Raw genomic sequence first — 26,233 nt, forward strand, 5'->3', positions numbered from 1 at the left:
ATGGGAAAAGTGGCCCCAAATCCTCCAGAATGCTTGACCTGTTGAACCAGAATGTTTTGTTATTTAGTCTTGGCCTATATGCATGCACTTAAGCAGCAAGAAATCACGGGCAGGCTGATAAAGAAACACTTCTGTTTCCTGGTTACAGTCTCTGACTGGATCTGAGGAACCACTGAGTTTGCTTCAATGACTTTCCTTTTTTTTATTTTAATTGAGATGGAGTCTCACTCTGTTGCCCAGGCTGGAGTGCAAGTGGCATGATCTCGGCTCACTGTAACCTCCACCTCCCGGGTTCAAGCGATTCTCCTGCCTCAGCCTCCTGAGTAGCTGGGATTACAAGTACCCACCACCACGTCTGGCTAATTTTTTTGCATTTTTAGTAGAGACGGGGTTTCACCATGTTGGTCAGGCTGGTCTCCAACTCCCGACCTCAGGTGATCTGCCCACCTCGGCCTCCCAAAGTGTTGGGATTACAGGTGTAAGCCACTGCACCCAGCCTTCAATGACTTTCTAAGTGTGATGGGGACCACAAGTCAATCAGCCAGAGCAGATGATTTCAATCATGGATCCCCAGATCCATGTAGATGAGAAGGTGGAATGCAATTGTAGCTGTGGTTCCAAGGACAGCACAGACAGGACTGTGTGTTGCTACAAACCAGTTGGCACTAAACCTTAAGTCATATAAAAAGGGTGAAACCCACTTTATTTGGATTCTGTAGAAAATGTAATTTGCAAATGGACTCTCTTTTCAGTCTGTATGGTTCTGAAGTTCTCTGGGCAAAGGATTTTGTACTAATGAGTAGGAGGTATGTATCCACATCAAAATGTCTCCACATGTACAGGAGAATGGAGACTTTAGGCTTTACTAATAGGTGCTAGAATTAATTTGGGTATTCATGTGTACTGTTCCTTTGTGGTGCCTGTACCACTCTTTGCTTTTGACTGGCATTAAGGTTTAGAAAATGCATAGGTGATTATCAGGATGGAGTAAAGAGAGTACACCATGGGGAGTTTCCCCTTCTGGGGCCTCCACAATCTGCATGTAATTAAATGGTGCATGTAAGATAAACATAAACAAGAAGATCACATAACACCCACAGAACCCATAGCTTCCCATAAGTAGAAAAGAAGACACCAGATTGTAGCAAAGCTATCTCCTCAACTTCTGCTGCAAGCCTTTATGGAGACCCAATGAGTCTGGAAATATTGTACATAGGAAGCAGGTTCACTGTGAATGGGTTATCAGTTTGTCTGAGTCCAGTGAGATGGAGCAGCACCCCCTGCTCCAAGTTAATTGAAGTGAATTAGTGGTCTAAAATAATAAAGTCTTCAAAGAAAGCCAAAAAGTAGAGAAAATGTAACAGAATAAATGGGAGAAATAGCAACCTGGTAGATTTAAACACATGCATTCGGACTGAAATACAAGATTGACAGACTTGAATAAAAATTTCAAGCTGATTGCTGTTTCAAGAGACATACTTAAAATATGAGGATACAGGAGGGTTGAACATGAAAGGATAGGAAAAGATAGATCTTTTTACACAGTGGAAAATAAAATCTGAATGGTTAGTAGCAATGGCAAACAAAAAGACTTCGGGTGAAAAGTATTACCAGAGACAACATAGGTCCTCATTATAAAATGAGGACCGACTGTTTCCCTGGAAGGTATAATACCTGAAACTACAATTGTTCATATATGTGCATTTAATGAGTAGCCTTATGGGTATAGAGGAAAAATTGCTATAACACCAAGGAAAAATAGAATTATAGTGGAAGAACTATAAAGACATCTTAATGAAAAATTTCAAACATTCACAAAAGTAGAACTTCTTTATGCCCAGGATTCAGCTTCAATGATTATTAACTCCTGGCAAATTCTCTTTTCTTATGCTGCCACCCACATTTAACCTTGTTTACCCCTACAACCTATTATTTTGAAGCAAATCTAAGAAATCATAAGACTGAATCTGTAAATGCTTCAGAATGTACCTTAAGAGCCAATTTCCTTCCTTCCTTCCTTCCTTCCTTCCTTCCTTCCTTCCTTCCTTCCTTCCTTCCTTTCTTTCCTTCCTTCCCTTCTTTTCCTTCCTTCCTTCCTTCCTTCTTTCCTTCCTTCCCTTCTTTCCCTTCCTTCCCTTCCTTTCCTTCCCTCCCTTGCTTTCCTTCCCTCCCTTCCTTCTTTTTTGACAAAGTCTCACTCTGTTTCCTGAGCTGGAGTGCAGTGGCGAGATCTTGGCTCACTGCAACCTCCAACTCCCGGGTTCAAGCAATTATCCCACCTCAGCCTCTCGGGTAGCTGGGGCCACAGGCATGCACCACCACGCTGGGCTAATTTTTGCAGTTTTAGTAGAGACAGGGTTTCACTGTGTTGGCCAGGCTGTCCTTGAACTCCTGACCTCATGTTCTGCCCGCCTCGCCTACCAAAGTGCTGGGGTTACAGGCGTGAACCACTGCACCTGGCCAGAATTTCTTTATAAGATGTTTATAACCACAATTACATAGAACTCTTCTCCAAAGCAACAATAACTACTTAATACAATCAAAATTTGGGTTCAAATATCTCTGATACTCCTATACTATTTTAGAGTCCGTTGGAATCATGCTATTTAAAATGTTAACGAATCTGATACCTGACTCTTCATATCTCTTTCCATTTGATTTTTCTTAGTAGCATTTGCCATTAATGTACTATGTATTTTATTTCTTAGTGTGTTTAGTATCAGTTTGCCTGGCAGAACAATGCCTGGCATAATAAATAGCTATCAGCCAGGCGTGGTGGCTCATGCCTGTAATCCCAGCACTTTGGGAGGCCAAGGCGGGTGGATCTTGTGAGGTCAGGAGTTCAAGACCAGCCTGGCCAACATGGTGAAACCCCATCTCTACTAAAAAATACAAAAATCAGCCGAGTGTGGTGGTAGGCGCCTGTAATCCCAGCTACTCAGGAGGCTGAGACAGGAGAATTGCTTGAACTTGAGAGGCAGAGGTTGCAGTAAGCTGAGATTGCACCACTGGACTCTAGCCTGGGTGACAAGTAAGACTTTGTCTCAAAAATAAATAAATAAATAAATAAACAAATAAATAAACAAATAAATAAATGCTATCAATATAATTGTTGAATAAATAAAAATCTTGGAGTTTGATAACAAATCCTTTATTTTGCTAATGCATTATGAAAAGTACAAGAATAAGACGAACTGGAGCCTTGTGATGTCTAGTAAACCTGGCCCTTCCCACACTTCTCTCTCTCTCTCTTCTCTTCTCTCTTCCTCCACAGTAGGTATGGCTAGGTGAGGGATGCACAAACGCATAGGCATGTAATGCTTTAAATTCCAATGAGAAAAAATAACACCTATAGACTGAAGAAGGCAGGAACAGTACAAGCAGAATTCAAGGACCCACTGCAACCAAGGATTCCTCTGCTTGTTTAGAGGTGCACTGAAAGCCTTTCCTAAAGGAAGTCTTAGAGTTTGAGGATAGAGAGTGTAAAGGGGGCTACCGGGCCTAGTGATCCCTGCCCTCACTGGGTCTGACAGTTGCACGGAGGCAGAATTACAACCTGTCTTCAGCATGTGCTCTTGGAAATTACGGAAAGATTCACCAGTCCTATTTCAGGATACTCATTCGGAATGATAGTGTCAGCTTTTGAATTTCAGTCCCCCAGGGACAGACCTGGACTTCCAGAGGTAGGACTCTAGCCTCTCTTACCTTCTAAAGAGACACTAAGAGGTAGACTCCAGGGATGGTAGATTGATTTCCCTTGAGGATCCCCTTCCAGGGAGGTCTTGGGCTTGGAACATCAGCTCAAGATTTTAAGCAAGTCTCTCAGGAAACAGATCACGGGGCTGGCAGTATGACGTAGTAGAGGCAGTTAGAAGGGAACTAGAGTAGGTAAATTCACACAGCCTTGGCAAAAGAGAGATGGGTCCCATGGAGATAGAGCGTTCATCAGCGCGATTTACTGAGGTCCCTGCCATTCCTGGCTCACAGTAAGGATTTTCCAGGCAGGAGGGCTGTGATCACACGGACAGAGCAGGGTTAAGGATGGACTCACCAACCCCTCCTACTGACTGCTGGTAGTTCGGTAGAGCAAGGATAGATTACCCAATGGAGCACGAGGGAGGAGGGGCAGAGGGCAAGAGGGGATGGACAGAAGAGAAGACTGGCAGGATCCTCACTTCTACCTCTTCCCACACCCAGTGCCTTTGCCGCACTGAGGTGCACAGGGTCCCTTAGCCCGGCGCAGGGCGCGCAGCCCAGGCTGAGATCCGCGGCTTCTGTGGAAGTGAGCATGGCTGGGCAGCGGTTGCTGCTTCTAGTGGGCTTCCTTCTCCCTGGGGTCCTGCTCTCAGAGACTGCCAAAATCCTGACAGTATCTACAGTAGGTGAGTGCTTGGCTGGAGAATTCCCAGACAGGCGCGTCCTGGGTACCCGCACTGCCAGGGCTTCAGCGAAGGCGCTTGATCAGAGTCATCCAGGCGATTTTCCAGGCTGGGCTTGCGGACCCGGCTGGAGGAGGGAGAAGCCCATCCAGCTGTGGGGCAGAGAGGGGCCTCTGTTGCTGAGGTGGGGAAGATAGTTTTGGAGAAAAGAGACTCTCCGTTTCTCCCTCTTCTTCAGGAAGCACTCCCCATCTCGCAGGGCTGGGGCCAGAAATTTGAGACTCATCCCGGAGTTTGAGACCCTGGGCTGCCTTCTCCAGAGCGCAGTGGGACTTTCAGAGGCTCATCCTAAGCTCCAGAGGGTGCGTGTGTGTGGGTGCACAGTAGCTTCCAGTAGAAACGGTGGTGAGCGTTTTCAGCTCTTGGAGACCAGGGAAAGGCGCTCCTGAGGGCAGCACTGCAAATGTTGTGAAGCTGCGTCCGGAGCCAGGGTGGCGCAGGCAGGTATTTCATGGCTGCAAGGCCAGTGGAGTGTTTTCCTCCAGGGAAGACCTGGAGAACTGCCCAGGGCTGAGGAGAGGACCCAGGTCATTCGGATCTTTTGGAGCCTCCTTCCTTTTACCTGTGCCGCTGACCATTTTTGAGGGATTCATAGAACTGTTAATTCAGCATTTTGGGTCTCAGTTTTACTTCTTTTACTTTTACCCCAAAGGGAATAGGATATAAAAGAGAAGCATATATGAACATAAAGGGATCATCCCAGGATCGAGCTTCCCCAAGATTTTATTTCAACCCATAGTGGGTTCTAATGGATTCCTTTTATCACGGAGAATCAGGGCTCCTAGAACTGGGGGGAACCACAGATCATCTAATTTAGTGCCTATTTTGATTTCCTGAGAGGGCAACTGAGGGATGGGGAGTGAGATGACTTCCTTAAGAGCACATGTGGCCTCCCTGATGTCCCATGAGGAATTAACTCAGGGTTTTCTTACTGCAAGACCACGCTCACCACAACTTCCACTCTGAAGCCCTTTTCACTGGGGATTTTCAAAAATCACTGTTTAAGAAACAGTGCAAGTCCATTTGAAGACTCCCCCCACCCCCTTTCTGAGTGTTAGTCTCAGTGACGTAACAGAGCTTCTTAACTTCTTGAAAGTACACCGTCCTCCTTCCTCAGGCTCCAAGAAGGAGTTGGTGTCGTTTCTGAGGTGCCAGAATCCTGTTTTTGCCCCAGAAAGCCACCTGACTCCCCAGGATCCACCACTAACAGCTGTTTTTGTGGGGACCCCTTCTTCCTGGCTCCCTGTTCTTACATGGATTAAAATGTGAGCAAGATTTGTTGCAGATTTGTACTTTATACATCGTTTGTTGCTCTAGACTATTCAAGTCTGGGTATAAGTAAACTGAGTCATGCAGAGAGCTGCACACTACTTCTCTACTCCCTTCCACCTCCACCCCCAAACTTTTGGTATTTACCGTTACATTACCTTCTCTTCTGATCTTCCTTTCTCTGCTGCTGAGAACCTTACATTCAAGCAAAGGCTGTGTATTAGAACATATACTGAGAAGACATTGATTTCATGGAACTTGTACCTCTTTTGAGGATCAAGCTTCTCTTTCCTTAGGATGGTAGGATTTTTCTGGAATCAGGGATTCCCTAGTCTGTCGTGCAACCAGGATCCAGCAGGCCCACCCCAAGGGCCCCACATTTGTCCTCAAATGTCTTAATTAGAACTTGATCATTGTTTGGCCTAAATTAAGTACATCCTTTCCAAATACATTAGAATCTTAAAGATTTGGATTCTAAGTAGTGGTCCCTCATTCCTTCCCTTCCAGTGATGATTTCTTGGACAGATCTCTTAAGGTTTCTATCTCCTACAGTAGCATAAATGTCCAAAGAGCAGGATCCCAGAAACAGTTCTCATTGTTTTTTAGGAACTATTCACACTCATATGTACAACACCATACCTGTATTTCCACCAATGCTGTGATTTCTTTTGGACTCTGTGTCTCCATAAGGCCTTAGTTAAAATGTACATGTACCTCCCATGAGGAACTCCCAGGATGAGGAACTCCCATGGCCTAAGCACATAGTAACTCATTACACTGACATGGATACTGTGATTCACAAGAGGCAATCTCTCATGGACCAGAGCCACAGGTAAAAATTTGGGTGGTCATGCTCTGGGTGAGTGGGCTGGGTTTTACCCAGAGGGACATGAGGAGACTGGCAAAACTCATCTTCCTCCACTCACTATCTACTTCCTGTTCCCCTACCTTTCCTCTCCTGGATTGATCACTATCGACTTTAGACACGGTGTTCTCATCATTCAAGAACTGAAATTGTGCATTGTTCCTAGGTGGAAGCCATTATCTACTGATGGACCGGGTTTCTCAGATTCTTCAAGACCACGGTCATAATATCACCATGCTTAACCACAAAAGAGGTCCTTTTATGCCAGGTATCTTTTCTCACTTTTCTTGATTTCTTCTACTCCAAGCAAAGAGCAAAACATTGTTTGCATAGAAAGGCTTAGCAAATTTTTTTTTTAAATTCTAATTCAATTGGAAGGATGAAAAGCTTGTGTGTGTGTGCGTGTGTGTGTGTATGTAAAGTGCCAAAAAGCTTCTTAGGCTATAATTACCAGGACTTGACACTCCATATTCCTATATTTTTTTCCCCTTACTTGACCTCTACTCCATCCCAAGCAACCATCCACTCATTATTATGGATTATTTTAACAAATACTACTTAATAAGATGGCTTAAAAAATATATTAAACAGGGTTGGGCAAGGTGGCTCACACCTGTAATCCCAGCACTTTAGGAGGCTGAGACAGGTGGATCACTTGAGCCCAGTAGTTTGAGACCAGCCTGAGCAACACAGGGACATTCTGTCTCTACAAAAAATACAAAAATTAACTTGACATGGTGGCACCCACTTGTAATTCCAGCTACTTGGGAGGCTGAGGGTGGAGGATTGCTTGAGCCAGAAGGCAGAGGTTGCAGTGCGCTGGGAATGCACCACTGCCCTAGAGCCTGGGCAACAGAGTGAGGCTCCATCTCAAAGACTCTCTGTATATAGATAGAACAGAAATATTCAGCCTTATTTAACACTTCTTACATGTAAGAATCACTTTTCTTTTTATAGATTACTTTTCCTCTTTTTATGATATCGGAATGTAAGTAAGCTCTCGCAGGGAGCCCCTTATTTAGGTAGCTAAGTTAGGAGTCTATGGCTGAGATGGTTTTGCATTCTTGAAAAAATAAGTGGCTGCCCAAAGTTTGTGCATAGTGATTTCAGATGTTCTTAATGGAGTCATTGAATCCAAAGAATTTTAGCTAAAATGAAGCTCATACATCTTATGAACTCCTCTGTTGATCCACAAGGAAACAGAAACCCTGAGAACTTAACAGACTTGCTTGATAACAGAGTTGGGTGGATTAGGACTTTATGCTCCAAATTGCTCAATATGAAAGTGTTGCTCCAGGAAAAGCCCAAACTCCAGCATCATGTAATACACCCAGGCAACACACCTGGACGTGCACCCCCTGAAGCTATAATTTAAAAAAAGAAAAAAAAACTCAAAAGCAAGCATCTCTGAGGAAGAAAATTCTGAGATATTTTCAACCTTTGAAGGTAACATCAGGCCTTGTTATTGTTCAGATTTCTAAAATCATTTTTTTTTTTTTTTGAGACAGAGTCTCGCTCTGTTGGCCAGGCCACAGTACAGTGGCATGACCTTGGCTCACTGCAACTTCCATCTCTCAGGCTCAAGCAATTCTCCTGCCTCAGCCTCCTAAGTGGCTGAGATTACAGGCGTGTGCCACCATGCCCGGCTAGTTTTTGTATTTTTAGTAGATACGGGGTTTCATCATGTTGACCAGGCTGGTCTCGAACTCCTGACCTTAAGTAATCCTGCTGCCTTGGCCTCCCGAAGTGCTGGGATTACAGGTGTGAACTACTGCGCCCGGCCAAAACCATTTTTTAATCTACATTTTTTCATTTAAATTTTAAAATTTCATTGTGGTGAAATATATATAACATATAATCTACCATTTTAGCCATTTTTTAAAAATTGAGTCAGAGTCTTGCTCTGTCTCCCAGGTTGGAGGGCAGTGACGCGATCTTGGCTCACTGCAGCCTCCATCACCTAGGTTCAAGTGATTCTTGTACCTTAGCCTCCCGAGTAACTAGGACCACAGGCGGGCGCCATTAGGTGTGCAGCACCACGCCTGGCTAATTTTTTTGTATTTTTAGTAGAGACAGGGTTTCGCCATGTTTGCCAGGCTGGTCTTGAACACTCCTGACCTCAGGTGATCTGCCTGCCTTGGCCTTCAAAGTGCTAGGATTACAGGAGTGAGCCACCGCACCTGGCCCCATTTTCAAATATACCATTTAGAGGCTTTAAGGACATTCACATTGTTGTAGAACCATTATTACCATCCCTTTTCAGAAGTTTGTCATCATCACGAAGTGGAACTCTACTTATTAAACAGTGACTCCCTGTGACTGACAGCCACTCTTACTTCTTGAGACCATCACTATGACAGTTATTACTGTTACTGCTTGAGACCATCATTACGAGACTGAACGAAGGACGAACGTAGAAATGAAAACTTAAAAGAAACTGTTATACAGAAAGTGGCCAGGTGAAGAAGAAAACAGCTCCCTGCTTCTAGTGAGCAAAGGCAGCTGCTGAAATTCCATAACCCTTCTTATTTATCAGGTACAATGAACAGGGAGGAGGACGTAACGATTGGTCAGCTGCTTGATTGATCACAGGTTCATATTAGTACTGATAGGCTTCAGATTTGCCTAATCACAAGAAACACTGTAATTGGGGTGTGACTACCCTCAGCATTCCTTCTGGGTGGCAGACGCAGTTTGTCAGTTTGCCAACATTCTGCATTTATGAGAAACAGTTTGCTGTTTACTCACATAGTCTCCAGTGGTATACTGAGTTGATCACAGTCCTCACTCTTTTGGCCTCCAACATTTCTCCCTTTTTGTTTTTAATTGAGAAAGGCAATTACAGGCTGTGCAGCCCTCAATTGCCGGTTGGTGGTCCAGCTGATCTTACAGATGCACAGGAAACCACGGCCAGCATGGCCACAAACATGGAATCAGGGGTTTTTGCCTGACCTTGATGCTCTAACAGTTTCTCAGCTTCCTGTGTGGTTTTCTTGATCTGTCTGCATGTCATGGGGTTGATATGAGTGTGACTCCAGTCAGTCCCCGTTCCATCTTCACATTCAGATTCAGCTGGCTCATGGCTTGTACTGGGGGAACCAGGCGTGTGTTTGGAATCCATGGGTCCCCCCAGTCTCCCATTCCATGGTCGCACACACCTTGGGAGCACCCACACGGTTTGTTCATTCTTTGTGAAAACACAAACATACCCTAGTCCTCACGTTAGTAAATCTACCAAAACAGAAGCAAAGGTTTTTGTAGCTGTAGCCAGGAGGCAGGCTGTTGCTGAGGCATCTGCTCCACAAGCTGCAACGCAGTTTCTGCCTCTTTTGGTTAATTGCTGCAGGGTAAAACTTTCCACTGCTAACGAGAAACAGGCTCTTTCTGATTAACAGAAGACACAGAGAAAGCAAATCTGAGGCTTATCCTTCTCGTGCTCAGTTCCCACATCTTAAGCTCCGAGAAAACCTCCCAGGTCCTCCGCACATCTCACAGGTGCCAGCACATGTTTACAGTCCATGAAAGCCAAAGCTCAAGTTAGCTTTTCTGTAGCCACAGAAGACGGCACAAGCCGATTTTCATCCTCCCTCTCCTGTTCACCACCCTCAATAGGTGCTGTAGGTGGGGCCAAAAATTCTCTCAAACCCTGAAATAATAACAAAAAGATGGTACGTACCAAGCTCCAAACAAAAAAGAGAAAAGAAAGAACCAAATTCTTCCCCATGTTATTTTGATTCAAAAACTTCCCGTTCTTTGTACCTCTAGGGCACTGACCTTATGTCGCTGCCAGCAGACTTGTAACGGGGTTTCTCGTTCATCTGGTTGGTTTTAATTTTTTCTGGGCTTTAGTTTTTTTCTGGTCCAGCAGACCTTCCTTGCTCGAGTCCCTATAGGACCCTATGTGTCCCTATCTGTTCCTGCAAGTTTCTGCTAGTCTCTGCTAGTCTTTATCCCTATTTGTCCCTGTGGTCCCTGTTAGTTCCTGCAAGTCCCTGTCTTTCCCCACCTATCTCTATTTGTCTCTATCTCTATTTATTTCTATTTATCCCTACTTATTTCTATTTGTCCCTGCAGGTCTCTTCAGGTCTCTGTTTGTCCCTGAATGTCCCTATTTATCCCTGTTCAGGTGCCACTTGTGGCGGACTGCCACAATTACTAGTTACTATCATTACCAGAGACATTACTCTTACTACTTGAGACTGTCATTACGAGACTGAATGAAGGAGGACAACCATAGAAATGAAAACCTAAGACAAAAGAAACTGTTATAAAGAAGGGAGCCAGGGGAAGAAGAAAAGAGTGCTCTACTTCTAGTGAGCAAAGGCAGCTGCTGAGCTTCCACAACACTTTGTATTTATTGGGTAGAAAGAGTGGAGGAGGAGGTACAGATTGGTCAGCTGCTTGATTGATCACAGGTTCATATTATTACTAACAGGCTTCAGATTTGCCTAATCACAAGAAACATTGTACTTGGGGCATGACTGCGCTCAGCATTCTTTCTGGGTGGCAGACGCAGTTTGTCAGTTTGCCAACATTCTGTGATTATGAGAAACAGTTTGGTGTTTACTCATATAGTCTCCAGTGGTATACTGAGTTGATCTCGACCCTCACTCTTTCGGCCTCCAACAGCTCCCCATTACCCTCTACCTTCAGCCCCTGATAACCATATTATATTTTATTTCTCTATTAATTTGACTATTCTGGGTACAGCATATAAGTGAAATAATACAATATTTGTCATTTTGTGTCTGGTTTGCTTTACTAAGCATAATATCTTCAAGGTTCATTCATATTTAATGTGTGTTAGACCTTCTTTTTTATGGCTGGATATTCAATTTTATGGATACATCACATTTTGTTTATCCATTAATCTATTGATGGGCATTTAGGTTTTTTCCACTTTTTGACTGTTGTGAACAATGCTGCTATGAACACTGGTATACAAATATCTTTCTGAGTCCCCGCTTAAAATCATTTTAGTATCTTTTACATTTGTTTTCATATTCTTCACTGCCTTTGTATCTGCCTAAACTGGATTATCTGATTAAATAGTTGTAGTATTTTCATTTTAAGACAATTATTTCTTAATTTCAAAAATTGTAACTAAATTTAATTGATTTAAATTAAAATTTAGATGAAAAATTAATGATGGCATTTCCAATAAACTTTGAGAAACTATTGGCCAGGTATAGTGGCTCACATTTGTGATCCCAGCACTTTGGGAGGCTGAGGCAGGAGGATCACTTGAGCCCAGGAGTTAAAACCAGCCTGGGCAACATAGTGAGACTTCATCTCTACTAAAAATAAAAATAAAACATTAGCTGGGCATGGTGGCATGCTCCTGTGGTCCCAGCTACGTCGGAAGCTGAGGCAGGAGGATTGTGTGAGCCCTGGAGGCCGAAGCTGCAGTGAGCTATTATCACACCACCGCGTTCCAGCCTGACCAATAAAGTGAGACCCAGTCTGAGAAAAAGAGAGAGAGAGAGAGAGAGAGAGAGAGAGAAACTACTGAAAGCTACAGACCTTTTACTCTTTAACAGATATAAGCACAGCAAAATCTATAAACAATTCAAGGAATGTGTGGATCCTTTCTGTTTTTTCATAGGATTAGGAGTCTAGAGTTTCTTTTAATAATTCCCTTATCATGGATGTCTCTGATGCTTTGAAATAGAATTCCCATTTTTCATTTCATCCGTAGAGCTTGGCTGAAGGTCTGCAAACAAGGAAACACATGATTGGGTTATTATTTCTGATCAGATGCCCCATTTAATGAATTGAAACATTTGAGCCAATTATTACCTCCTTATTTGGAAACACTTTCCCATACTGTTTATTTATTTGCAACTTTAATAAATGACATCAGAGGCACTGAAGAAGCAAAGGTTTCTAATACTCACATGTACTACTGCTCCAACCCATCAATATCTGGAATCACAATTGGATTATACACAGTGACTAGAAGACTATTCAAGAGCATAAGAGGGAAAGCCTAGATTGCTTTGAACAGACTGTGAATAGACTGGGAATTCTAAGAACTCTGCTAGTGATGACTCAGAAGGAAGGAAGGAACATGATAGAGAAAATCTGTATTGTCTTAGAGACTGTAAATCATCATACACAGACTTTTTGTAGAAATACAGATGTTCAAGTGTTCTTACTGTCTATAGTAAAATGTGAGAGGAAAGATAAATTGAGAAAATAACTATAAGGCAGAAAATGAGGACTTTATGGTTTTGGAAATTCTCAGCCTATTAGGATGGAAAATATTTAAAAATTAGGGAATTCAAACGTCATGAAAGCAGTGTATCCTGTTGTCTTGTAGAGAAAGCCAATTGTATGGCTGGACAGGCTTTTGCTATTGCCTCTGAAGGATTAAATGGTCAGAGTATTCAGTCACACAGAAAGCTCATTGAAGTGATTAGCATGAAGCAGGTTTGGTGTGCGCTGGTTACCAACTTGCGTGAATCTGCTAAGAAAGAACACCCACATAACGCAACACATTCCATGAAGTGGATTTACTACTTACATGTGGACAGCAACTGAAACCTAAAATTCACTGTGAGCTGGTCCTCCAAGGCTCAGAAAGCTGCCTGGGATGAATGGAGTCTCAACTGTACATGCCCCACTTGCAATGCAGATAAAGGACCACGAAGTGCAGACCACCTTGGGTTTTATACCCTGGAGAAACATGATGTGCTAAGCTAAGTGTTCAAGGGCATCCTGTTTCTAGTGGAGATTGTAACAAAGCCTGGGCTATTCCACCCAGTGCCTCTCTATCTCAGAGTGTTACATTCCCAGCTCATTCTACAGTTATTCTTGATAACTACAAGTGACAAGCAGAGAGGAAAACAGGGTCAGCCCAAGGCCACCCTGAGAACTGTCCTGCAATTAGGTCTCTGTCTCATGGATTCCTTCACCCATAATGGCAGAAGCCACCAATCAAGATAAAACTATCTCATAACGATATGTGGATGAAACTATCTCGTAAAGATACGTGGAGACTGGGCATGGTGGCTCATGCCTGTAATCCTAGGATATGAAAGGAAATGAAACAAAGGAAAAGGAAATGACTCAAACAAAGGAAAAGATGGGTAGGACAAGATAATGACTAGTCTACAAATAAAATAAAATATCAATTTCTGCAAATAAACATAAATAGAGGCTCATGACTATCTCACAGACCTGGTGAAAAGGAATGAGAAAATGTCCCTGAAAGGATATTTATTCTTGTTCAAAAGAAACAGGTTGAAATCAAAAGGAAAAGGAATAGAAGTAAAATATTATTGCTACTTAGATCAGCAAGGTACGGAGGAAGCACACTGAGTTGAGGATAAACGAAAAGAAGTAAATGAGTAAAATAATTGACAGGGTATTCCTACAAGCCAGCCAGCCAGATAAAAGATTTTAATGGTCCACATTACAGAGACAACATATTAAAAGGATGATGAGGTGAACATCTAGACACTAGCTGGTGGTCTTGCTGTTCTAAAAAGCAGTGGATCCTAGGCCGGGCACGGTGACTCACACCTGTAATCCCAGCACATTGGGAGGTCAGGCAGATCACCTGCGATCAGGAGTTCCAGACCAACCTGGCCAACATGGTGCAACCCTGTCTGTACTAAAATACAAAAATCAACCAGGCATGGTGGCTCGTGCCTGTATTCCCAGCTACAAAGAGGGCCGAGGCACATGAATTGTTTGAACCTGGGAGGCAGAGGTTGCAGTGAGCCGAGATTGTGCCACTGCACTGCAGCTTGGGTGACAGAACGAGACTCTGTCTAAAAAACAAAAATAAAACCAAACCAAACAAGTCTGTGGAGCAGCTTCTCGTCTAGCGGAGTGAATTCCTATGACACACCCAGGAGGGTCACAAGGTACCCAAGATTTTTTTTTTTTTTTTTGAGACTAAGTCTCGCTGTTGTTGCCCAGGCTAGAGTGTCATGGCTGCCGTGATCTTAGCTCACTGCAAGCTCCGCCTCCCGGGTTTAAGCAATTCTCCTGCCTCAGCCTCCCGGTACCCAAGAATTTTATACCTTCAGAAGCACTGCCAATTTGGATTCAAAGGTATGAGGAGAATATGACAGGAAGGAGGGCTGTTGAGCTCCCCAATCTGCAAGTAGGAATTAAACTGACAAACCACTCAGCTGTAACCACATGCAACGATCATGAAAAACAAAGGATAACTCTGAAGGTGAAGCAATGAGCCCAGATGGCAGAGCCTCTAGCCCAGAAGGCTGAGCCAAACCACAGGATTATTCTCAGTCCTTAAAACCTAATTTTGTTTGCCCAGTTGTAGTCAAATGTCTTGGGACTGGCACCTCATTTTTTTTTTTTTTTTTTGCTTCCTTTTTGCCCCCATTAGAATAATGTCTATAACTGGTATCCTATGCCTGTCCCACTCTTGGTTTTGGGAAGCAGGTCATTTTTTCCTAGTTTCACAGATCCACAGAAGGAGAGCAATTTTCCACTGAATGGATTATACCCAGACTCTCACCCACGCTTGCTGTAGATTATTTGGATGATGTGATTTGGGAATTCTGAGCTGATGAGCTTTAGATGAGGTTTTTCACTTTGAATTGATGATATAATTGTTTGAGACTTTGGGGGATGTTGGGACAGGATGAATACATTTTCATTCCGTGAGGGATGTATATGAATGTCTGGGATCTAGAGAACACACTGCGGTGGGCAAATAATGCCACTCCCCCCGCCCCGCAAAGATATATATGTTCAAATTCCTATAATTATGAGTGTGCTATTTTACATGGCAAAAGGATCTTTCCAGATATGATTAATATAAGGATTTTGAGACAGGGAGATTATCATGGATTACCCAGGTGAGTCCAATGTAATTACAAGAGTTCTTATAAGGCAAACTTGTCCAACTGGTGGCCCACCAGCTGCATGTGGCCTAGTACAGCTTTGAATGTGGCCCAACACAAATTCATAAACTTTCTTAAAACATTATGAGATTGTTTCTGCAATTTTTTTTTAGCTCATTAGCTATCGTTAGTATTAGTGTATTTTATGTGTGGCCCAAGACAATTCTTCTTCTTCCAATGTGGCCCAGGGAAGCCAAAAGATTGGACACCCCTGTTATAAAGGAGAGAAGATCGTAGGAGAGTTAAAGAATTAATGATGGAAGAAGAAATCAGAGCGTTGTGATTGCCTGTTGGAAGGGGGCCATGAGCCAGGGATGCGGGTAGCCTTCAGAAGCTGGAAAGGGCAAGAAAAAGGATTGTTCCCTAGAGCCTTCAGAAGAAATGCAGCTCACCCACACCTTGATTTTATTTTAATGAGATCCATTTTGGACTTCTGATCTCCAGAACTATAGAACTATAGGATAATACCTTGTGTCATTTTAAGCCACTGTTTGTTGTAGTTTGTTAAAGCAGCAATAGGAAACTGAAACGGCCATGATAGGTGCTCAGAAGAACTCCAGGAGACATGAAAGGAGGATGCTAACGCCTTTACATTGCAGGTGTTCCTGGGGGGCGCTAATGAGAGAGCCTGCTGTATTGCAACTTGGATAGATTCTGGAGCCTTCTGTTACAGGGGATGCTACGCAATGTGGGCTGATTTTCAAGTAATAAACATGAGTGGACCTAAGTAAAATTTATAAATAAGGAATATGTTATCTTTAAAATGCAAAAAGGCCTAAAAGATGTTTGGCTTCTAACATTATGGGCACAGATAGGCTCAATAGTTATTTTTTAATAGTATTGGGGATGGAGGGGCCTTCAGCTAACCAATTGACCCTTTGGAATTTAAGTGAGGGACTGGGCCTGATACTTTGCATGGGACAATGGCTTATCCCCTTTATGAGCTCCTTTTTGAATGTTTCTGTGTCTTAAATGAGTGTGGCGAATGAATCTCCTCAGAGGAGGACACCCTCAATGTAATGTCATATCTGTACTCTTGGAGAAAGCTGGAAGCAGTGGCTCTTGCTGGCAAAGATTGTGGGCAATAGTAGGGCTGTTGAAGTACACTGTGGGTAGCCATGCATTGTGTTTCTTCCAAGGTAAAGACGCACTGTGGCTGAGAGCCTGTAAAAATCAGCATGGAAGAGAACCTTCTAGCCAAGTCTATGACTGCAAAGTATTTGCCAGTAGATACTTGGATAGAGTCTTTCATTTCAATTGAGTATGAGAGCCTTAATATGTGGGACTATGTGTTAATATACCCCCAATCCTCACACAAAATTTGATTTGGATGGGATGAAGGCACACATGTATTAAGAAGATATGAGAGGTTTATGACTCATAGGGTGAGGTTTCGTTTTTCTTTTTTTCAGAATAGCAGGACAGACTCCCAGGCAAATCTGAAAAATGGCTTTAGAGAGCAGGGAGGGATGACTGGCTTGAGTTTTTACTGTGAGGAGAGGTAGGATGAGCTGAGGATTTCCCTTCATTGTCCTGACTTGCATAGATTGAAACTCCTACCAGGGATAAGAGAGAAGGTATGTGTGGGTTTTCTTACCAATTTGCTCAGATGAAGCATGGGGTTGGGAAGGGGAAATGGGGCTTGACATTTGTCAAGAGGCAAACAGTGAAAATGGAGTCAGACTTCTTATTACACATGGGTAATGAAGAAGGGGCCAAGCTGGCAAGTCGGGATGTAGGGGACTACTCTTTTAATGAGGTCTTTTAGTACTTTTTGACTGAATTTAAAAATTATTTGCATGTATCACTTTAAATAATAAAAATGATTGTTTTTGTAAAACGGAAAGAACAGAGACTCTGGAATCAAACAAGTGTGTACTGTATTTAAATACAAATTATACCAATGGCTTACACCTGTAATCCCAGTGGTTTGTAAGGGAGCTGAGACTGCAGTGAGCTAGGATTGTGCTATTGCACTCCAGCCTAGATGACAGAGCAAGACTCTGTCTCAAAAATAAATAAATGCATACATTAAAAATACTTAAAGAAGCAATCATTCAAATACATACATAATTTTTGAAATACGTTTCGATATTGTTATGCTAATGTTACTCTTTTGTGCAGCATATTTAACTTTTTAAAAACCTGTTGCTGTTTTCTTAGATTTTAAAAAGGAGGAAAAATCGTATCAAGTTGTCAGTTGGCTTGCACCTGAAGATCATCAAAGAGAATTTAAGAAGAGTTTTGATTTTTTTCTGGAAGAAACTTTAGGTGGCAGGTAATTTTTTTTTTTAGTCTTTGAACCAAAGGGTCACTATTTTCATCATACAAATAATGGATGGGTGCATGGATACTTGGATTTTATTTTAATGAGATTTCATTTTAATAAGAGAAAGTGACAAATGGATGGATGGATGGATTGATAGATGGAGAGGCAGATGATAAGGGGAGTAGATGAGTACTACATACTACATCATCCAGTAAAGTCCCTGGACATTCTTCTTTATACCATCTTTCTTACACTATAAGCACGAGTGCTTTTCTGCAGAAAGTGGGAAATTGTTTCTTCTGGGACTTCCTTGCAACACTTCACCTACAATCATTGCCTGTAATATCCCCGACACAGAAATTGGGATAGACTCCTCCACCTTTCATTGTTGGTGAGAAAATTAGAGTCACCTTTTCCCACTTACTGTCTTCCCTTCTTCTCACATATATTCATAAATAAAGGGAAGGCTTATGAACATTGGGTTTGTAGAAGTTGAACATACAGTCATGCAAAGTTCTTTAAAAAAGGAATCAACCTGGCACAAATGAAACATGAAACTGACTGCTTTTGCTTAATCTGGATGGGAAGAAACACATAACTTTTTGATCTCAGACATAAAAGAGGAAACACAGAAATCCATGTCTATCTTGGTTAATCGCAGTGGCCTTACCTACTCTTCTTTCCTTGAAAATTCTACTCAATAGTCAACATAGAGCTTAAATCTGCCTTCTTCCATAAAGCCTCCCTCCTCACCCAAGCTGGAACACTACATTCTCTCCTCTATACGTCTGATCTAATCCACCCATTTGACACTTAGCCTATATCATCTTGCAGAGTTATATATTTTAAGCATATGCCTTGTCTCTTCTTATCCAGTTTAATATATTAAAGGACAGGTATGGTTAAGAGTGCATTCTTAAAATATTTTATTAGCTTAATTTTAAATACGATTAATGAACTACAGTCTAAAAATTTTTACTACATGACTGGCTTTTTTTTTTTTTTTGAGATGGAGTTTTGCTCTTGTCGCCCCGGCTGGAGTGCAATGGCGCGATCTCGGCTCACTGCAACCTCTGCCCCCAGGGTTCAAGCGATTCTCCTGCCTCAGCCTCCCAAGTAGCTGGGATTACAGGAGTGTGCCACCATGCCCAGCTAAGTTTTGTATTATTAGTAGTGACAGGGTTTCACCATGTTCGCCAGGCTGGTCCCAAACTCCTAACCTTGGGTGATCCACCCTCCTCGACCTCCCAAAGTGCTGGGATACAGGTGTGAGCCACTGCACCCAGTTCATTACTGAAATTTTAAAAAATGTTTGGCAACTTTTCCTTTATTATATGAATCTTTAAAAATATACAACAGAGGATGACTTCAGTCAGTCTGCATATCACTAGTGAGGGACCTTCTCTAACTGGAGGGCAATGGTACAGTGGTGTACAGGTTACAGGTGTGTCAGGGAATTGATTCTCTCAGTCTTCCATACAGCCAGTAGGTCTCTGATATCTAGAGCTCTTGCACTTATTGCAGCTGGCCTAGGCATCCTCATCTATTTCCCCCAAATTCTGTAAAATAGGATCATATTCTATGCAGGCATTATTGGGAATATGTTGCAAAAGATTCGTCCCTTTGCATATGTCAGTAAAGATTTGACATTATCTTACCTGAATACCCCAGCCTGCATTGAGGTGGAAAGAAATAATAATAATAAATAATTAAAAATAATAATGTAAATAAGTAAATGAATATGTAAATAAATATATAAAAATATGTAAAATGAAAATAAATAAAAGAAAATAATAAAGAAAGAAAGAATAATAAAGAAAAAAGCAATGCATTTCAAAAACCAGGTTCCTTTTGTTTTTATTTTTTTCCATTGCTTAACTCCTAGGGATAAAAAGGTGGAATTCTCATTTTCAGCTGAGATATCCGGTTGTAATATAATCAAAGAGTAACTTGACTGAGGCAATCTCTCATATGCAAGCACACAGTGCTAAAACATAGCACATATAATCAATATTGATAAACTCTTTCGTCAAGTTACTTACACAATTTGGTTGGATAAATAAGAAAATCACTCATAAACACTCCGTATGTAAATGAGGGCTAAATAGAGTGTCACCTAATTTATCAAGGAGACGGAACTCTGAGATCTGCTGCTCTGAGAGATGGCTCCCAGAGTAGAAGGACCTTGAGTCGGCATTGATGGTGGTTAGGGTTTGGATAAGGGTAGAAAAGGGGAAGGGAGAAGGGTAACTCTAGGGAGTAGAAACATTTAAGCCAGGATAATCATGGCAGAGCGCATTTGTGGGAAACTGGTTGAATTTGTGGGTGACTGCTAGAAAGGTTGTTGCTTCCCTGGGATATTTTCTTTGTATCTCAAGATACTTTTATGTACTGTAAATTTAACACTTCTCATGAATATTTATTATTATTTTTTCTTACAGAGGAAATTTTGAAAACTTATTAAAAGTTCTAGAATACTTGGCGTTGCAGTGCAGTCATTTTTTAAGGAGAAAGGATATCATGGATTCCTTAAAGAATGAGAACTTCGACATGGTGATAGTTGAAACTTTTGACTACTGTCCTTTCTTGATTGCTGAGAAGCTCAGTAAGCCATTTGTGGCCATTCTTTCCACCTCATTCGGCTCTTTGGAATTTGGGCTACCAATCCCCTTGTCTTATGTTCCAGTATTCCGTTCCTTGCTGACCGATCACATGGACTTCTGGGGCCGAGTGAAGAATTTTCTGATGTTCTTTAGTTTCTGCAGGAGGCAATGGCACATGCAGTCTACATTTGACAACGCCATCAAGGAGCATTTCCCAGAAGGCTCTAGGCCAGTTTTGTCTCATCTTCTACTGAAAGCAGAGTTGTGGTTCATTAACTCCGACTTTGCCTTTGATTTTGCCCGCCCTCTGCTTCCCAACACTGTTTATGTTGGAGGCTTGATGGAAAAACCTATTAAACCAGTACCACAAGTAAGTGACCTTCAGCATTCAGTTAGGGATTCACACAGAGGCCTTCAGTGCATAGTTGATGGCTGCCACCTGCCAGTAGGATCCTGAGGCTGAAGTAGGGATAGGCAAGGGAGGCACCTAAGGCATGCTTTTAAAGGAAGTGATGAGTTTCAGCGTTGTGCAAGTATAATGTTAGGCCTTGCACCATCCTGAGATCAAGGGCATCTTTGTATGGGTTCCTCTGGCTCCTCTCTTGCCACACCCTAGTCCTAGCCTTGTTAAAATAAGCCGTGTATTAAAGTTTCAATTTGTTGTTTGCATTTTTATTTTGCATGATCATGTGTACAATAAACATGTAGTTAGTGCCCATTACATGCAATAATTGTTAAGGAGATAAGATACTCACAGTGAAATGACAACACTATGGATTCAGAGTAAGCAGGGTGGGTCTGTATGGGACTGACAGCAAGAACTGCCGGTGGTATCTCCAGTGTTCCCTGCCTGTAGAGCCCTGGCTCCTGGCTCCACCCAGATCTTCTGACTTGATTTCTCTGGGGTGGCCCCCTGCTACTGTAATTTGCAAGTGCTGCCCAGGTGATTTAAATGCACAGCACAGTTTCACAACTCAGAACCTCTGCTACAGAAATTTTTCGAAGGGAGGAGAGCTAGGATGAGTTGGTTGCCTGTTGCCTCTGAGCACTGGGTTCCCATTTTATAGAAGTCATCATATTTAATATCCTTCCATCTGTATGGAGGTGTGATCATCTTCATTTTTATAAACAGAGGAGGATAGAAGCTCAGGTGATGTAGGTGACCTTCCCACCACCATGTATTTCAGATGCCCTGAGGGCCTGGGCTTTCCAGCCACCCAAGTGTCTACTCTTCTAACTTGCATTGAGTGAGCAGGAAGAGGTGGGGAATGATCTATGGGTGATATGGGCTTTGCATTGGTGGCAGGAAGTTTTAGGAATGGAGCTGAGAGGGAAAGCACCCCAGGTTGGGGAGCAGGGGTCCCAATATGTGGAGATGTAATTGAGATGGCAATAAGGCTGGGTTCTCTGGGTGACACTGGCTACACTAGTGGAGTAGAAGATTCAATTGCATGAGTAAAACTGTGGGGATTTACCAGAAACCTTAGCTAGCAGGTGGGTGGATCAGGCCTCCACCATGGAGTAGGGAGAGGACGTTGTTAAGAGGATAACAGTGGGAATAAGGGTTGTAATGACTGTGAAACAACATACACTAAAAAAAAAATAATGTTTCTTCTCTGCATTTTCTAATTTTTATATAACGGTCTTATGTTGCCTTGTAATTATAAAAATGATGACAAGGCTGTTTTAAAGAAGTCCTTAGGAATGGTAAGTGGTATGCTGGCTGGAATCCAGGAGAGTCTGAACCACGCAGTAGAATGATGGATTGGGAGGTGGAGTGAGCACTTGTAGGGCAGAGAGAATCAGACAGAGTTCAAAGAAATATTTGGAAGTAAGAATTGACAAAATTGTGCTAAACACAAAATTAAGACATTGGATACTGTGAGCCCAAAATATATGACACTGGTCTCACCAATTTAGAAACTTTATTTGCCAAGGTTGAGGATGCATCCATGACAGCTTCAGGAGGTCCTGACGACATGTGCCCAAGGTGGTTGGGGCACAGGCTGGTTTTATACATTTTAGGGAGACATGAGACACCAATCAATATGTGTAAGATAAACATTGGTTTGGTCTGGAAAGGCAGGAGAGGGGGATTCTAGGTCATAGATAGACAAGAGACAAACAATTGCATTTTTTTTGAGTCTCTGATTAGCTTTTCACTGAGTGTACAATTTACAGAAACAGTCACTTATACCTTAGTCTGGGTTAGTGAAACAATAGGGCAGAGGAATCAAGCTGACATACATTTGTCTCAGGCGAGCAGACGGATGCTTTTGAGTTCTGTCTGCTCTTTGTCCACAAGGAATTTTCTTGTGGGCAAATGGTAAGGGGGTATGCAGCTTTTTTTAAAAAAATCTTTGTGGCTGTGGCTGTCCTATTTAGGAATGGAATGGGAGGCAATTTTGCCCGATGAAGTTCCCAGCTTGACTTTTCTCTTTGGCTTAGATTTGGGGATCCTGAGATTTATTTTCCTTTCACGACTCTAACTTTGTTAAGAACTACCTGGGGAACTTTAAGATACAAGCTGCCCAGGCCTGCTTTTGGGACAGAGCATTACTGCTTTATTGTTTTTTTTTTTAAATCCACCACATCAAGGCATTGATCGCTTCTTTATGTTACAAACATCCGAATTATATTCTTTTAGTTACTTGAAAATGTACTATAAATTATTGTTGACTGTAGTCACCCTGTTGTGCTATCAAACACTGGACCTTATACATTCTAACTATATTTTTGTACCATTAACTATACCCACTTCCCCATCCCAGCCTCTGGTAACAGTCATTCTACTCTCTATCTCCATGAGTTTAATTGTTTTAATTTTTAGCTCCCACAAATGAGTGAGAACATGCAGTTTGTCTTTCTGTGTCTGGCTTAGTTCACTTAACATAACGTACTCTAGTTTCATCCATATTGTTGCAAATGACAGGATCCCTTTCTTTTTATGGCTGATGAATTCTCCATTATGTACATATACTGTATTTTCTTTATCCATTCATCTGATGTTGGACATTTAGATGGATTCCGTATCTTGGCTACAGCGAATAGTGCAGCAATAAACACGGAAGTGCAGGTATCTCTTCAGTATAGTGACTTCTTTTCTTTTGGGTATATACCTATCAGTGAGATTGCTGAATCATATAGCAGTGCTAGTTTTAGTTTTTTGATGAACCTCTAAACTGCTTTCCATAGTGGTTGTACTGATTTAAATTCCCACAAACAGTGTGCAAGTTTTCTTTCTCCACATCCTTGTTATTATCTGTCTTGGATGAAAGCCATTTTAACTGGGGTGAGATAATATCTCATCGTAGTTTGGTTTGCATTTCTGTGGTAATCAGTGATGTTGAGCAAACCTTTTATATGCCTGTTTGTCATTTGTATGTCTTTTGAAAAATGTCCATTCAGATCTTTTATTTTTTAGTCAGGTTATTAGATTTTTTTTTTCTCATAGAGTTGTTTGAGATTTTATGCATTCTGGTTATTAATCCTTTGTCAGAAGAAGAATTTGCACATATTTTTTCCCGTTCCATGGGTTATCTCTTCGCTTTATTGATAGTTTCCTTTGTTGTATAGACGCCTTCTAACTTGATGTGATCTCATTTGTCCATTTTTCCCTTGGTTGCCTGTATTACGCAAGAAAAAGAAGTGCGCCCAGATCAACATCCTGGAGCATTTTCCCAATGTTTTCTTTTAGTAGTTTAATAGCTTGAGGTCTTAGATTTCAGTCTTTTTCTTTTCTTTTCTTTTTTTTTTTTTTTTTGGAGACTGAGTTTTGCTCCTGTTGCCCAGGCTGGAGTGCAATGGTGTGATCTTGGCTCACTGTAACCTCTGCCTCCTGGATTCAAGCGATTATCCTGCCTCAGCCTCCTGAGCAGCTGGGATTACAGGCGCCCACCTAATTTTTTGTATTTTCAGTAGAGACGGGGTTTCACCAAGTTGGCGGGGCTGGTCTCGAACTCCTGACCTCAGGTGATCCACCTGCCTTGGCCTCCCAAAGTGTTAGATTTAAGTCTTTTATTCCATTTTGATTTGATTTTTGTATATGATGAGATATAGGGGTCTAGTTTTATTCTTCTGCATATTCATATCTAGTTTTTTTTTTTTTAGCACCATTCATTGAAGAGACTGTCCTTATGTTCTTGGCACCCTTGTCAAAAATAAGTTCACTGCAGATGTATGGATTTATTGCTGGGTTGTCTATTCTGTTCTGTTGGTCTATGTGTCTTTTTTTATGCCAGTACCATACAGTTTTGGTTACTATAGTCTTGTAGTATAGCTTGAAGTCAGGTAATGTGATTCTTCCAGTTTTGTTCTTTTTGCTTGGGATGGCATTGGCTATTCTGGGTCTTTTGTGGTTCCATATAAATTTTAGGATTATTTTTCCTCCTTCTGTGAAGAATGTGATTGGTATTTTTTATAGAGACTGAATTGAATCTGTAGATTGCTTTGGGTAGTATGGACATTTTAACAATATTGATTCTTCCAGTGCATTAACATGGAATAGCTTTCCAGTTTTTAAAATGTCTTCTTCAAATAATTGCATCGATGCTTTATAGTTTTCACTGGAGAGATCTTTTATTTCTTTGTTTAACTTCATTGCTAGGTGTTTTATTTTGTTTGTGGGCATTGTAAATGAAATTACTTTCTTAATTTCTTTTTCAGATTATTCACTGTTGGCATATAGAAATGCCACTGATTTCCATATATTGATTTTGTGTCCTGCAACTTTACTGAATTTGTTGATCAGTTCTAATAGTTATTTTGGTAGAGTCTTTAGGTTTTTCCAGATATAAGATTATATAATTTGCAAACTAGCATAATTTAACTTCTCCCTTTCCAATTTAACTGCCCGTTATTTCTTTCTCTTTTCTGATTGCTCTAGCTAGAACTTCCGATACTATGTTGAATAACAGTGGTAAAAGTGGGCATCCTTGTCATGTTAGAGGAATGGTGTTCAGTTTTTCCCCATTCAGTGTGATACTAACTTTTGGTGTATCATATATGGCTTTTATTGTGTTGAGGTATGTTTTTTCTATACTCAGTTTTTTTAGGGTTTTTATCATGAAGGGACTGAATTTTATTGAATGCCTTTTCAGCATCAATTGATATGATCATATGGTTTTTTTCCTTCATTCTGTTGATATGATGAATCACATTGATTGATTTGCATATGTTGAACAATCCTTGAATCCCTCGGATAAATCCCCCATGGTCATGACGAATGATCTTTTTAATGTGTTGTTGATTTTGGTTTGCTATATTTTGTCAAGGATTTTTGCCTTAATGTTCATCAGAGATATAAGCCTGTAGTTTCCTTTTTCCGATGTGTATTTGTCTGGTTTTGGTATAAAGGTAATACAGACCTTTTATTCCCTTCTCTTCTATGGTTTTTAGAATAGTTTGAGTAGGATTGGTATTAGTTCTTTAAATGTTTGGTAAAATTCAGTATTGGTGCCATTGGGTCCTCGGCTTTTCTTTGCTAGGAGACTTTTTATTACAACTTCAGTCTCATTACTTGTTATTGGTCTGTTCAGGTTCAGGATTTCTTCATGGAATAATCTTGGAAAGTTTTATGTGTTTAGGAACGTATTCATTTCTTCTAGGTTTTCCAATTTATTGGCATATAGTTGCTCATAGACGTTTCTAATGATCCTTTGAATTTCTGTAGCATCAGTTGTAATGTCTTTTTTCTTTAGTTCTGATTTTATTTGGGTTTTCTCTCTTTTCTTTAGTTTGACTAAAGGGTTGTCTATTTTCTTATCTTTTCAAAACCGAACTTTTCATTTCATTGATCTTTTATTTTTTAATTTTAAATTTCATTTATTTCTGCTATGATCTTTCTTTCTTCTACTAATTTTGGATTTGGTTTGCTCTTGATTTTTCAATTCTTTAAGATGCATCCT

The 26,233-nt window shown here is 41.3% G+C and overlaps 1 protein-coding gene across 1 annotated transcript in view; it reads left to right on the top strand.

Moving 5' to 3' along the window:
• Positions 1 to 4,025: 4,025 nt before the first annotated feature.
• LOC103215129 (UDP-glucuronosyltransferase 3A2) overlaps positions 4,026 to 26,233 on the top strand; it is a 30,318-nt gene continuing 8,110 nt past the window's right edge. Inside the window, exons 1-4 of the mRNA XM_007961372.3 lie at positions 4,026 to 4,382; positions 6,740 to 6,841; positions 17,619 to 17,733; positions 20,166 to 20,697. Coding sequence (XP_007959563.3) covers positions 4,289 to 4,382; positions 6,740 to 6,841; positions 17,619 to 17,733; positions 20,166 to 20,697 — 843 coding nt within the window. The 5' untranslated portion in view covers positions 4,026 to 4,288. The remainder of the gene's footprint in view (positions 4,383 to 6,739; positions 6,842 to 17,618; positions 17,734 to 20,165; positions 20,698 to 26,233) is intronic.

Source organism: Chlorocebus sabaeus, chromosome 4 (genome assembly GCF_047675955.1).
Source record: "Chlorocebus sabaeus isolate Y175 chromosome 4, mChlSab1.0.hap1, whole genome shotgun sequence".
Taxonomy (NCBI): Eukaryota; Metazoa; Chordata; class Mammalia; order Primates; family Cercopithecidae; genus Chlorocebus; species Chlorocebus sabaeus.